At 43.0% G+C, this 15942-nt stretch overlaps 1 protein-coding gene across 2 annotated transcripts in view; it reads right to left on the bottom strand.

The window, feature by feature from the left end:
* The window catches only part of ccser1 (coiled-coil serine-rich protein 1), an 87075-nt gene extending 76622 nt beyond the window's left edge, over positions 1 to 10453 (bottom strand). For both annotated transcript variants that reach the window (XM_036527955.1, XM_036527957.1), the window contains exons 1-3: positions 10250 to 10453; positions 3790 to 4950; positions 2539 to 2723 (exon numbers count right to left, since the gene is read on the bottom strand). In XM_036527955.1, coding sequence (XP_036383848.1) covers positions 2539 to 2723; positions 3790 to 4927 — 1323 coding nt within the window. In that variant the 5' untranslated portion in view covers positions 4928 to 4950; positions 10250 to 10453. The remainder of the gene's footprint in view (positions 1 to 2538; positions 2724 to 3789; positions 4951 to 10249) is intronic.
* Between the last annotated feature and the right edge of the window lie 5489 nt (positions 10454 to 15942).

The following is a 15942-nucleotide window of genomic DNA, read 5'->3' as shown; positions in this document are numbered from 1 at the left end:
TTTTTCAACTCGAAAAACACCGACGCTCTCAACCGCCCTGTGAATTGTGAGACACGCGGACAGTGCCGCATGGACCCAGCCGCTAACCCGGCAGCTGTGACCACAGGTGGGGCGTCCCCTCTGCATCACAGCTGCCAGATTACAGGCCGCACATTCCAGCACTGGCCCGCCCCCACCTACCCATCCCGTCACTGTGACATGGATTCCACCAATCACTCTCTTCATAGGGCCTTCAGCCACTGATACACAACCAACAGTCAGCTCTGCAGAAACTCAGAATGCTGATTCTCCCACCTCTTTGATTAATGAAGGAATCAGAGGGGCAGGCACTCAGAATTAACCCAGAAACACTCCCTGACCAGAGAGTGCCCCCAACAGCAAGGTCCAGGTCCTGGCTGGTCTCATTTGTAAGAGTCCTGCTCCCTGATAGCCCCCCACACCTCAATCAACGGGTTGGATGCACCGGGGGGGACATTAAAGTTTTAGAAGACTGTATTCCGGAAAACAGCATGAGAGGCCAGGACTGGATTTGCCTCAATCAGCCGCTGTTCATTCATTTCGCTGTTCCAGCTCTCCATATTTGCATGCCACCAGCGAGACAATCATTCAATCAGTCTTTTCCCCTAACATCTAATTTATTGCACAAATTTGGGTCTGGCTATGCAAAATATCTGGTATTGTATCTGTAAATGCTGTCTGCTCTAAGCCAACATAACGCACAATATTTGGATGATGTAATACACTCTGCACATTCAGACCTAATTGCTGCCATCTGCCCCTAATCAGAGTGTTGGAGAACTCTGTAAATCTAATTTCTCACTGCATTACCTTGTGGCCTATTTGTCTGGTCTTGTTCATATTTCCATCCCTCCAAATCAATGTTGATATGCAAGCACTGTTTTCTGTTATGTTTTTTGTCGAGACTGCAATGGTAATACTTACGGTTTGCCACAGGATTTCAAACGTGAGCAGCTGGCCTTACGAAGGCTGTATGCACACTGGTACACACCGTAATGGTGTATTCTGGATAATTGCTCATTTCGACACGTTAGCCTAGAAAATGTAATTTAAACTTGTAAATATTTAGCATGCTTAAAGTACTCCCAAGTTCTACTGAGTGACTCAATGTGCAAATTGGGAGCTGGTGGCAACACATAATATTTATCTTATTACATAATTACCTTCATGTCTGATTAAAGCTAAGCTGTTTAGGATGACAAAATGTTTAACTCTTTGCTGCATCTGCAAGGGTTATATAGTATGCTGGATATTAGTTCACAAATATACCTCCTCTCTGCCCCTAGCTCCTGTCCTTGGCTTACTGTTCCCATCTTTTTTTTACACAGCACTGCTAGGGGTCCTTATCCTTTGATTTACTTCCAACTTGGTGCCAATCTTCCTGCCAGAGAGACAAGTTATGTGTATATGTGACAGACTATGAGGGACCTCATGCAACTCACTCACCTTCCCATTCTGAGCTGAGAGCCAAAAGAATAGATTGGGGTCATGAGGTGAGAAATCTTTGGATCATTTTATACTGATGTAAATGCAGAAAAGGTCCACTGATGCCAAAAAAACATCCACAAAAGTAGCTCCAGGAACTATGCCAAGTCATGTCCTACCAGACTTTGTTGCTCACCATTTTAATTATCGGATGGGTTTAGTCTATCCAAGACTGCAGAGACGAACTTCCTCACTTCTGCACCACGGCCAAACTGCAGGGTAGATTAGGTGTTCTCACAATGCATTTATAAACTTTCGGGGCTCAGGACTCTGACCGCAATTACCCAATGCCACTCCGGAACACCCTGGTCCCATTCACAAACTACAAGACAAACAACAGCTTTACAAATGCACTGAGGATCTAAAACAGCCAAGGCTTTTCTTTTGGTGCAAGCGCCTCATGGGTGACAGAAACGCCCCCCCCCCCCCCCCCCCTCCACCCCCCAATCTGCTGATCACTGCGGTGCGTCTGAGGTTCTGAGGGGACTTTGAAGTTCTTTAAACTGGAATGGCCCTGGAGCCTGGCAACAGCACAGGACGCAGTGGAGCTCCGCTTCGAACAGCTGTGAGAGAACTGAGGGGGCCGTTACAGCAGCCCCGCATCTGTCCCTGGCACGTCCCACGGACCTTTTATGTGCGCCCCTCTGTATGAATCATGCATGCCCTCCTAGCTTACGAGTTCAATTGTAAAGTAGCTGGAGCTGTAAGACCTGAAACGTGAATCTGGTGCAGAACAACAGGGCCCTCAGTGCCTGAAAGACGCCGGGAGGGGGAAGCGAAAAAGCGGACCCGCGTAACGCTGAACTGGAAAACCCCGCGTGAACCCGCAGAGCGGCCAGAGCGTATGACCGCGAAGGTGTTATTTCCCCCGGCCTGCTGCAGCGCCGGGGAAGGGATTAGTCTGATTAATTTGGCGCTGTGGTTCTATCCCCGTGCGAGGGCTTAATACGCGACGTGGCCTGCGTTATTATTGTGGGCTAAGCGATTTCGTGAGTCAGCGAGCCCGCCGCGCGCCGCCATGTTGCCGGGACCTACCAGGCTGCCCAGCTTGGACGAGGACGAGCTGGCCCTCTGCCGGAGCAGTGCCTGGCCCTCGGCGCTGTGCGGCTCCTTCAGGTTGAGGTGCAACCGCGGGCCCCCGGCTCCCTCTGACGCCGAGCGCAGCCGCCGCTCCATCCGCATCACCTCGTGGTACGGGCTGGCACTGCTGCACATGGACACTGGAGGGGGGGGCAGACACAGGGACACAACCGTCACACACAGGCACGCAAACACACACTCACACCACAGCGCAAACACAACACAAACAACACATCTAGGCTGCAGACATTCATCTCAAAAACAACACATTCAGCTCTGGGATAATACTCTCAATAACATAATAATCTCAAGTTCCTTTCTTGGCTACGAGCACCAGGTCGAGGGAGAGCTAACAAACACCATTATAAATTCCTAGCATGTGTTACCCAGACTTACCCCCCCCCCCACCCACTTCCAAACAAATATCAGCAATAGCCTATCAAATATGCTGAACACTTCCATCACGGTTATCAGGTTAATGCAATTTGAAATGCTACGCTTTCAAAACACACCGCAGTATATTCTATTTACAGTGTATCCTTCTGTGTGTTTGTAGATTTATTCTGCACACTGCACAGGGCACCGTGTTATCAGTGCACGGTGTTGCAAGAAATTGTTGCAGCTGGGGACTCATACTAATTGGACCCTGTCTTATAAGGTAGCTCTCTTTAACTCGGGATGAAATACTGGCAATTTTGGGCAGCCTAGGCCTCCACTTATTTGCCTGTACAATATACCCAGAGCACCTACATATTGTTTTTTTGTGCAAACAGTACTCAAGCACAATACGCCTGTCACTGTATTCCCTTGTTAGGCCTGCCTCTAGACTGATACCCTTGGGTTGTCATATGAATAAAGGCTATTACTAGGAGAGTATAATCTTAGGGACTTGTCCTGCTTGGGAATTATGCTCTCAGCATGCTTCCATGAAAGACAAACATCCCCTAATCCTCATCTCTGCAGGGCGTCCTTTGTTCTTTCATTTATTTGTTTGTAGTTTCTTTTAAAACTTCCTCTTTTGACTCACAATTAGTTTCTATTTATTGTGATGTGCCTTTGGTATTCAGAGAAGCAAATCCATACGGCAACATCATTCTAAGGCCCGCTGCAGGTTAATCTCGCTGGAGTCTTGAGGATTTGAGGATTTTGCATTATAAGCAGAGTGGAAGCTTTGCGGGGTGAGATGGCAGCTGGATGGGGCATTACCTGTGTGAGGCTTTCTCAGGTGGGAAGGCCTGGCCTCGGGTTTGACAGCACCCGTTCCCTTCCCCGGCTCCTGGATGAGGACTGTGTTCTTCTGCCTCCTCTCCGTTGGTTCGGCGGGCCTCTCGTCCCGTTCGCCGGGCTCAGGGGCCTGCCTGTTCTCCCCGGCCCTCTCGGCGTGGGCGGGTTCCGGGTCCCCCTCTTTGGGAGGAGGGGCTGGCTCAGCACAGGCGGTGCTGGATGGGGCGTCCGCTTCGCCGGCGTCACCTGAGGGGAACGTCTCTGCGGCGGGAGGTGCCGGCTCAAGGAGCTCCCCGGAGGCGGGGTCTGCGTGGCCGGCGAAGTCCTCGGACGGGGCAGCGGGGCTGAGGGCGGGGAGCGCGTCGGCCTCCGAGACCGAGTCCTCCGTGACAGGGATGAACTCGGACGGGGTAACGGCGGTGGTGCGGTCCTCGGACAGCATGGGCGACTGCAGCGAGCTCTCGCCGAGCTCCCCGGGGCAGGAGCCCGGGGTGCCCGTTTTCGGGGGCTCGCCGCTCACGTCGCGGGCCCCTCCCTGGTCCGGCACCAGGCCCGGCGGCTTGGACAGCCTGTGGTGGGACGAGAAGGACTTGGGCAGGAGCTGCTTTTTGGCCTTGGAGGACCGCCTGCTGCTGTAGTCGTCCAGGAAGCCCGAGTCGTCGCCCTCGTTGGCGGCCGAGCTGATGCAGTTGATGAAGAGGCCGCGGTTGGAGGAGGCCTTCTCGAAGTCCTCCGTCTGCGAGCGGGTGATCTTCTTGTGCCTGTGCACCCCGAAGCCGAAGGAGTGGCGCATCTTGGAGCGGCCGCTGTCGTCGGCCCTCTGGAAGGCGCCCTCAGGCGGCTGGCCGCCATTGTCCCGTGTTAGCTGGGCGGAGTCGATGCGCGGCTCGCTGCTCCTCTTGCTGTGGAAGCTGATGGAGGGCGTGCGGAACAGGCTCCGCCTCTTGCCCGTGCTGCTGGAGCTGGAGTTGGTGCTGGACGGGGACGAGGTGTGGACGCCATTGGCGACGCCGCCGGATGACGGCGAGGACGGGAGCGAGTCCTGCCTCTTGCTGGCGCTCCGTCGGAATATGGGCAGCCTGGAGACGAGGGTGGAGCGTCGATGTCCCGATTCGCCCATCAGAGCATCAGGGTGCAGCAGGACTGCAACGACAACGACAAGAGTGACTTCAGAGTCCGGCAGACCAAAAGAATGCTCACACGCGCGCACACACACACACACACACACACACACACACACACACACACACACACACACACATTAATGCTTTGCAGCAGTTGTTAGTAGCTTTGCAAACAGCACACAAGGAGCTTTGGGTGGTTCTCTGAAAACAAGATCCAGGGAAAGTGTCTGACTGAACATAACAAGCACTTATCAAGTACCCTTGTAAGGATCGCCTATTTAACACCTGTTTGTTAGGTCAAATTAAATACTGTCCCAGAGGCTCAGACACTCATTAGCTTAAAAATACAACCTGTTATATTTTATAGAACTATAAAAAAGAATGTTAAAGCTCCTGATGATAGGGACTGGGTAAGCCCTTATGACAGCTGCCAGTTGAACTACAGAACATTACTGAGAAAACAGCCCTTGGTACCCAATAAAAAATATTCTCTGAAGCTTAGCAAAGCTTAGCCAACACACAGTTCAAGTTTTCATCCCAAAGGGTTTGAGAAAGTTACGGATGACCTTCACACATTTCGGATGATTCCTTTCAGTAGGATCACTAAATAAGTATCTAAAATGATGTGCAAGCCATTGATGACCAATTCTCGTGACTCTACCAAAGTCCTTTTGAAAGTGGTGTAACCACAAGAAAACAGACGCTTTAACACGATTGATGTTTTTTTCAGATAAGGCATTCTGACCTTTTCTGTTTCTTTCCAAGATCTTGTCTGCCAAAAGAGGATTCACCACATTTGAACAGGGGTCATTTCAGGCGTACTCTACCTCAACCGGCTTACTAAGTGTTCCTCCAGTGAAGAATTTTATGAGCAACCAGAAGTAAAGGACACTTACAGAAGTACATACGATAGGTGACCGATTTTTATGACCAGACCAAAGTGCTGTGAACAGGATATAAACATTAGGGAAAACAAACACCTGAATCTCTTTCTAGTGTTTCGGATTAGAAAGTAGAATCTGTATATCCACTCAACTATGTAAAATGCGCCCACAGCACTTACAATCTGCTTCTCAAGCTTTCATCTAGGTCCAGGCTGTTTTCCTATCTTCCAACAGAGGAATCAACCATCAAAGTTGTCCTGTCCTGCAAATTGTCCTGTTTTAAATGATCGATATTAGCAGTAAATCTTATACATACAGTATTATCTATACATAGAGGATTTCAAATATTTAATGTTCAGTTGCAGTTGCCTTTAAAAGGGCAATTACAACAGCACTGCTCCTTGGCCATTAGTATTTCAGAAGAAACAATGAATGCAACGTTATAGAAAAAAATGAAAAAGATCTATCAGATCTATCATCTCAAAATAAAAAGTGTCTGTCCAGAAGAAATTTCTACTTATTTTGCACCAACTCCACAGACGGTCGATGTTTCTCTCTCTTCAAAGTTCTCTTATGGCTTCAGACTCTCTAAGTATAACTTCTGGATTTTAAAAAATCAGTCTGAAATATGAAACCCAGGCTACCTCCTGACCTCTGTACGCTGGGTCAGAAAATATGCATGATGGAGCTTAGGTATTTCCCACAATAACCAAAATGACATGTACAGACCACAAACACATCAATATAAAAGTAGGGGAATCTAAATTCAGCCATGGGTTGTCTGGTGATTCCTGCCAAAATAGCCCTGCTGAATTTGGCTACATTGTAACTATCTGCAGCAAGTCTAGTGTATTGAGCCCATCAACATATTTCTTCACAAATGCAACACAGTTACAACAAAGTTGTTCATTCTTGAAACTGGCTTGCATTGAACTATTATGTATATTATTCTGTCCATGTCCTTGTTACTTTTATTTGTTAGTTGATATTTCAGTGAACACAATATAATGTCCTTTATGCCAAAAATACAGCAAAATATAATGCTGTGAAGGAGAACCTTCACCTGTTCCCCAAAACCAATTAAGGAAGGATCTTGTCTTTCATTGTTCAACCTTGGCAATAACTGAGCTCATTTCACATCAAATACATCGAACCAGTTAACTGTTTCAAAGTTACTTCAATTTGTAACTGTCTGTGTCTGTGTAATCCAGCCACTGGTTAATTAGCATCACCTGCCAATTAAGGACTATTAAATACAGGTGTGTGGCTGCAGAGCAAGGAAGGCAGGTTCCTTCTGTTTGTAATTTTTTTAAATAATTCATTGTTTTTTGTAAGTTTTATTCCTACTGATTCTTTTTGCAAGATGTTCTGACCAGCTTCTCCACAAATGCATTTCAACACATTCTCATACTGATACCATTATTTACATTGCAAGATTCAAGTGGTGCAATACAATTTAACAACCTCTGAAATTGATATTCTTTTTTATTTGCTGCATTGTTTCCATTTCAGTGGTTAGATTAGCAGACTCTGACAGAAGCCCAGGTATTTATCAGGTGAGCCATTACTGACATACCCTTGAACAAGGGACAGTACATTATCTCAATTGCTCCTGTAAAAAAACGCAGCTTCATAACTGGATCACATTGTGGACAAAGTGTAAAAGTGTACACATTTAAGCCAACCTGGATACATGAGCCAGCTGAGAAATTAATATCATTAAGGACAAGCTGCTTGTATTGGTCATGTTTTTAGATTCTGGTGACTTTTTTCAACTTCATAATGGAATAGAAAATGCATTAAAATGATTGAAGAACATTTTTTAAGCAGATTCCATTTTCTTTAGTGGGCTTACACCACATGTGACCATAACATATGTCACACAGACACCGTAAATTGTATAATGTCCGGTGGTGAGCAAACCTTTAAACATATGCTTTGAAAATGCAAACCTACTGAACTGAGTTTAAGGTGAACATCGCCAGCACTGAGCCACCCTAAATGATAAAATATGTGCAGTTTCAGCCCTAGTTCTTTTTTGAAATAGACAGTATTGTCATTTTGGACATGAGTATCTGGAAAAGATGCCCTACCAACTCACAGCACCTGAAGACTTGAGGACTATCCTGCTGTTCCTCCACATTTTCACATGCATACCAACTTTAACACAGTGGTAAGAAGTCAGCACTGAGCCTCGTCTTAAGCAAGTTTCTCTGACCAAATGAACAGAGGCTATAACTCACAGCCTCACGGCTGCTATGTAACATACTGCCAAAACTCACATTGAGCGAAGATCACACATTTGATTAAAAAAAATGGCTGGTTAATTGCCTAATTTTGACATTTCACATTTTTTTTGAATGAATTAAACGTGAGAATGTTTTCACCTTTCAGTCAGAACTGTGATTCGGCTCGCCTTCATTATCGTGGTGCCTGTGGGCTACATCTCCCATGGAATGATGATAATTAGACCTATCATTTTCACTTTGGAGCCCCTTCCACCTTGGTGTGACAGTCAAGCTTGTGTTAGATGCTTGAAATAGAAGTGTTTTCAGTCGTCTGGCATTTCTAATTTAACGGTGAATACAGCTAAAGAGAGAAAAGGCATGTGCTGAATATTCTTTGTGCTGCTGCATATAAACTGGCGTAACCATGGATTTCAGTGATCTCTATGTTTATCTAAATTAATTCAGACCTAGCAATCTTGTCACAAGAACTTGATTATCCATTGCACATTAAAACAAGCCAGGATCTTACAGAACAATACAAATGATACAGCTCTTTTACACATGTGTATGCAAATAACTCAGAAAGGCAGAAGGCAGATTTATACTTTGATTTTATCCAGATTTGCATAGCAAAGCATGACACCATAACTATTTCAATACCATAGTCCAAATATGCAAGCTCCAACAACTGAAAACAACTTAAAGTGTGCTAATCAGTTTTCTCCCCGCCATTCAAAGACAAGTTACGAATCTGAAGGGAAACACACAGGGCCGCTTTGCCGCCCCCAGGTCGCAGGGTTACAGGACAGTTTTGGCATTGTCAGTATGCTACTTGATGCGATGTCGTCTTGCTGCTGCCGGGATGAAACTGAGTCAATGTGCACTTTTCATCTGCACCGTGCATTGATTTTGTTCAGTGCACAAACCTGGGTCAGATATATTGAAGTAAGAGAAGTCATTATCCGCCTGCTTGCAGAAGATTATGTGAAACATCTCTACTACGAGTTAAAAAAAAGACTCTTCTTTTATGTGGACAGACAGCCTGAGTAGGGCGTGTAGATCAGGGTGTTTTCTGACGGTTGATTTCTCATGACAAACTAATTACAGACACACCTTCGCAACAATTGTACTTTGGTTAGGAAATTTCTGTGGAATTTTTTTTTTCTATTGTGGAAAACACACCCGTATTGCACAGACGATGTATCTGTCTATTCACTGCGATCACTGATTCTCAAACTTAGTTTACTCTGTGAGGTGCTATAGTATGCGTTAAACTACAAACAAGTAGTTTTACAGATATAGTTCAAATGAATGTAAATCTGCATGCTGCAACGCAGCATTCCCACTACCTGAAACAAGACTTGTCAAGAGCGCACCGCAAAGCACAACAGGGATAAAGGCAATTGAACAAAACCTCAATGGCTGAGGCAAGAATGACAAAATATTTAACGTAACACTTCCTTTTAGGAAAATACTGTACCCTTAAAGATTAGCTATGACTAGACAAGCTATATAAAACAAATATAGCTATTGACACAACCTGCATTGTGCAGCGGCTGTGTATCCTATCGACTGTTCTAGGTTATAATAATGGAAGCAGGTAGCAAACATGAGGACAGGTGACAAGTCTACCATTGTTAAGTGGAACCGTAGCTGGCTGTCAGAGGCGGTACCGTGATATCGCGTGTCCGACCAACACTCGCTGTTCCGCATTCCCAATTGATAACAGCAGGTTGAGGTTCAAATATTTATTCTGAATCAACCACGCATAGAAGCAAGACAGGTTCTAAGTGAACCCAGCTAACGGCCGATCGCGTGTGTGTTAAATATGCGTTAATTATGGCGAGGATCAGATAATAACAGGCTAGCTGACGGGCTAGCAGATAGCAAAGGCAACTCCAACATACTGGAACAGGAATTCTCAAGATGGATAGCTAGCTGGTCGGCGTTATTTGTAAAAACCTGCTCAGTGTGAAAACCAACAAAATGAATATTGCAATGACAATAACGTTCACCCACACTATTCAGTATGTTGTCATACTGCTGTCTAATTAGCAAGCTAGCCGGTTAGCAGGATACGTTAGGGCTACGGCTGTCAGAACAGGAGCTGCTTGCTACCTGCGAGCGAATGAGTCTATCCGGTGTCAAGACTAGCTAAGGGTAGCGGATGGCTAACTAGCCAGCTAATAAAATGCAGCAGCATTACCTTCAGCGGGATTCCAAAAAAAAATTATCCTGGGTGCTGCTGCGAGAGTCGTTTCAAATGTGCCGATAATCCCAATTGTAAAGACTAAATGGAATGTAATTCATGATGCGTTCTTTTGTACATAGCTAGCTACAAGAAATGGCAGTGTTTTAGAACGTGTAACGCACGTTCATTGCCCCTTCGCATAAATGCACCTCAATGACGTGGAGCCTCCTTCCTCTACTCTCCTCTTCCGTGTTACAGGCCGTGGGCGTGACGTGTCCACCTTCCTTTTCCTCCGGGTTGACAGCCACATGAGCATCTTCAGGATGAGAACAATATGGAACTGCACTACTGAAACTATATTATGACACAAATATTATTGTCATTTTTACACCATTAGAAAAGGGCAATATAATTGTCACTTGTTTCTAGTGCATATTAAGGACCGTAGCAAATTAGGCCATAAAATGAACATTGCCTCCAAAAAGACACATTTTATATACTTAATATCTCCATACCCCCGTTAACTGTCTTCACATATTCAGGTCATGTACAAGGCCATATGGTGGCAACAAAGAGTTGTGGTCATAATTTCTAATGTCATTGGGACATTTGCAAAGTGGTGCCCATAACTGATTAATGGACAGCTTTGAGTAATAACGAGACAATGGCAGTACTTATAAAATGTACATCATTTTTATTGGATGTCAGTAGACTTGAAACTTGACAATACATTTGTCTGGAAAGGAAGTGTGAAGAGTGAAAACCTACTTAGAAATCAAAGGATTGTACACTTGAATTCAGATCTCTAGAAATGGTTAAAAAATTGAGATGGTATGCAGTTCATAAATGTAGGAGTTTCTTTTCTAAAGATTAAACTGTAAAAGGTGCAATACAAAATATTTTGGTCCTATTTAATAGGTGACACAGTCACATTTTGTTATTATTATTCCCATCATTTTACGTGCATGAGTACTGTAAATGGGTGTTTTAGATCAGCACACATGTTTATATTGACTGCTTGTTTTTGTAACAACTAAGATGGTGGTTTCTCAGAGCTTTCCACTAAGAGTGAGCAATTCCTCCTTAATCCCTGGAAAAGCCTCTGACGTCATCACCATGTGGGGCACTGAAAGGGCATGCAGACCGCTATAACATATCTAGAAAATTGCCTGTGAAGAAGAGGGAGCTTCTCTGATGTGGCCATCTGTTTTTTATCATATCTACATTAATTTGGCAAAACCTGTAAAATTGCACAGAAATCACAGAAAAGGGTCTTAAGGAGTATCAGATAATGGCTCGTTGCTAAATTTTATACCATGTTATCACTGTATTCATATCCAGGTATAATGTGATGAATATCACGAGGACAAACTCCATTCATTTTGTAGCTTTAATGGCTTTCAGAGAAGCTCAAAGTTGATGGAGTAGACTGTACATTCTATGAACATTTTATAACAACCACATTACTGCAACCTCCCAGAACAAACTTGATGTGCTCACCTTTGAAGAATTACATGTGGATTTAGTGTCAACCTTTCTGTGTACAAATGCAGTGTATAAATGCATTAATATTCATGGAAAAACACAAGTAACCAGAACAGAGAAACATACATTATTTGTGTGCCCACTATAAGGTACTTGACCATGGTGCGGGAGTGATTCTGAGCTCCACATATACACTTACCAGAGACACTGTCAAAATTGATCCGAAGTCCATGCTGTTGAAAAAAAAAGCAAGCAACTGGGTGATATTTCCTTTTGTGCTTTTAAGCTTGCAAGGAATTATAGGTTTAAAAAGTCCAGTTGTGTTCAACATGCAGCTAGGTTCTTTTAGCTCTGCACTTTTTACATGGAAATGCAAACATGTTTATGGAACAATCAAGGTAGTAGACACACTGTTGGACATATCTTATGTTTCCTCCATGAGTGGTAAGGTTTCAGTAAATCCTGAATGTCATAACCATAAAAGACAAAACAGTTTTGAAAAAAAAAGGATATACTCATTCACTGTCTCTAACATGACATATTTAATATCTGATTCAGTATCAGGTTGCAGTTTTAAGAGACAAATTAGGGAAGATATTTTTACCCCCAGAGGAAGGCTTCATTTGCATTAGTTTGATCGTGTAGGTGGCAGCTTCCCCCTTTGAACAATACACAGCAACAAAGCCCTCGCACAGCAACCTGTATTTCTAATTTTGACCACTCTCCATCTTTTTGGTTCAATGAATGAAACCTTGACAACCTGTATTTGAATGACTTCATTATGCAGTTGTTGTTTTGCCCTGTAAGGGTTTAGCAAGTCTGAGTGGAAAATACGTAAACACTGGACAGTACTGTATAGCATGAGTATGATAATATTATGAGAGCTTGAAGTTTGTCTTAAATCCATTAGTATTGGACAAAAATACAGACACACTGTATAAAAAGCCACACTGAAATATATTTGTAGTTTATTTTATATAAAAACCCCAAACAGCAAATTAAAAAAGCTTAGTATTACAAGAAACAGATTACTGAGACAGCCCATTTTCAATTAAAACATTACACTCACAGAAAGCCATGTTACATCCCATTTCCATTTTCAAAATACAGTACTTCTTGTAGTCTAAGTTATATTGCACACCAATCCACACAGTACTGCACAGCGCAAAGTGTACATGCTATAAAGTGCTAGCTTGAAAAAAATGTAACAGAGAGAAAGTCCTTAAATATTTGGTTTGAAATTACTGCCCGGACACAAACCATTTTAACCAGCCAAAGTACTGCAACTAAGAAAAGCATCTACAGCACCCATGTCTACCCAGTGTTTACTACAAAAGATGCTTCCCAGCCCATGACCTGAAGTGGCGTCATGAGTACGTATACCAGACAAATTAAACATTCTACCATTTATACCCCAAAATTATTTTACATTCAATGAAACCTATGTGTAAGATGAAGTAACAGGCTTGATGAAGCAACACTACCTGTAAAGCTGCATATCTCATGCATGGACTCTAAGAATCCAAGCCAAAATATAGCTTGACATCAGACAAATATACGCAGGTCTCTCTAAGGAAGTGTTATATCCAAGTAACAGAATGGTGTAGAGTATTACTCTGTTTAGTTTTATTCACCCATCAGGAACAAAAATATCCATTACTTTCAACCCAAATACCATTAATGATTATTTCAATATTCACAGAACAAAAAATAAAAAAACACCACAAAAAAGGAACTTGAGACACACAAAACTGAGACACTCAAAACATACCTAGGACACAGAGGTGATGAACCTATTTTGAAAAGGTCACTGATAACAGCAGTCTCATACAATTAGATCTCATGTTCTCATTGGTCTTGTTTCAGAATTTGTTTCAAAATGAATATAACATTTCTTATAGGTGTTGACTGAAAAGGGCCATTTTCAAACAAAGCAAAAGCAAATGATGGTTTAAGTCTTGTGTCAGCATTTTTGTGTTTTGTAAAAGAATAGCACCAGGAACAGCAGATAACTATTGGTTTGATCGAGTTCAACTCTTTCTTGGTCAATTCTCCAACAGATGCATTCAAGAGGGATCAAGTGTTGTTATTATTTTTTTTTTTTTTTGGAAAATAATGTCTCCCTTATTTTGCTGCATGCCAATTAAATATATTTATTCTTTAGATATGCACACTGAAAAGGCTAAAATACAAAAATAATAGAAGTCTTGCTCAATATTAAAAGAGGTGCATCTTTTCACTCCAGTGATTTTTTTTTTATTATTCATGTATAACCAGAGAGGCTCCTGATTGTACACAAGAAAAAAGAAACCATTTGGCCTCGTCTTACCGCCTCTGTTGAACTGACATGTGGAAATAAGATATGCACACACTAGAAGTCACACAAAGCAACTTTTCTTTTTTGTCAAGTGAAGACCTGTTCAGCCGAGAATATTACATGACATATGCCAGGGAACATAGTAAGGAGGTAGGTAGCAAGAGGCCAACAGGGCCAGAACCTGAGGTAACACGCACAGTTATTACACTACTACACCCTGACCAGACCGACAAATATTCCATTCTCTGTAAAATACATCCCTTTGGGGGTGTGACAAAAGTGACCTGCTTGCTGTGTAGCCCCAAAATTTCGGCCCTGTTCCACAAGGGCCAATCGACATTTGACTGGTCTGAACCTGTTCTGCTGAAACACCCTCACTCTCCATGGTTCACTACATTCGTTACACTACATTGCTTCCTAAGATGGACTACAATAAGAGACAAGTCCAGCTTGAGGCTTAAGTAGCAGCACTTGTGTAGTTAAAACCTGCTTTATGGACCAGCTTTGTCTTACAGAAACACATTCGTGGTGTAAGAGACCCATCAAAAGAAGTAGAGGAGTAGTTTCCACTAAACACATTTCAAGATTTCCAAGATCATACAAGACAGTTACAAAATTACAGCTCATCATCACTCTCTACATCCTCCAGATAGGCAAAGACACCAGATGATTAAAGTGTATTCCTACAATCAGATCCTCAGTACTGACATTACATTTTAATTTCATGATCAACATCAACATAGTGCAACTGAATTTAATCGAGTGGAACAGTTAATGAACGAATCTCTGCATACCTCCTGTTGACTTAGTGAAAATGTGTTTCTATCTATGTGATATTCAATTCAGAATTCTTAAATAATTATCATGTGACAAAGTGAATGGGAAAGGTGATCAGTTATAAATTAGTGTTTGGTGCAGGTAAGTGCCGTTGTGGATGTGAATTTTGTGCAAGGTGCTTGGAGTCCCAGATCGCCATTTACTTTGAACTGAACGTACTTATGTTATCCATGGATATCATTACGAGACATCACACTAACAGATTATATTACAATCTTAGTGACCATAATTACAGACAATGTGCAAGATGGTGCATTTTTATAAGAAATAACTGTCAAAAGCACTATTGCACTGAACATGTAACTTGTGATTACTGTACATAACTACTGTAAACAACACTTACTTTTCAAAAGGTAATATTTTGCTTTAATAATTTCCATGTAATCAGTTCAATCTGTGACATCTGCTGTGAAGAAATTTCCCTATATTTTGTACTGAATCAGCAAGCAGCAGTACTGCTATCTGTATAGAGTGACATGTAATTTTTTTAATAACTCTGGTGAGTAGGTGATTATTTTTAGATTAGTCTGATAGTGTTCCTGTCAAACCTCCTCTTAACCACGTTATTATTCTTTAAGGGACTTAGAGACTACATCTGACACACATTTGTGCAGGTCACTCATACGTGTGTGGACATTGGCTGTGACACCTTGTGTGGATGTTGGTCATGAATTTCTGCGTCTTCCACCAATTTCGGGAATGAGCTCTTATGCCCCTGTGTGGATGAGGGCCATAAGGCTCATTTCGTAACGCCAGTTGTACTGCAAGCTAGAGCATCCGCAAAATGGAATCATTACCATAACCATGATTATTAGAACCATAATCATCGCAATCCATCTTAAAAGGGTCAAAGGCACACCAGTGGTCATATGCAAGGTTTCCCAGGTATCACTTGGCTTAGTAGTACTGGACTTGTAGTGCTACATAAAAAGGTATTCGTAAAAACCCGCGAGCAACATGATTCGAGCCAACTGAAATGTGGAGCAGGGACAGAGAGCATTGCTAATTGCTAGGACAGAGATCCCCTTAGACCAGAGACCAGACAGACGGACAGACAGACAGGCCAGCT

Source organism: Megalops cyprinoides, chromosome 4, assembly GCF_013368585.1.
Source record: "Megalops cyprinoides isolate fMegCyp1 chromosome 4, fMegCyp1.pri, whole genome shotgun sequence".
Taxonomy (NCBI): Eukaryota; Metazoa; Chordata; class Actinopteri; order Elopiformes; family Megalopidae; genus Megalops; species Megalops cyprinoides.
The sequence above is the reverse complement of the archived record's forward strand: the minus strand, read 5'-3'. Positions and strand labels throughout refer to the sequence as shown.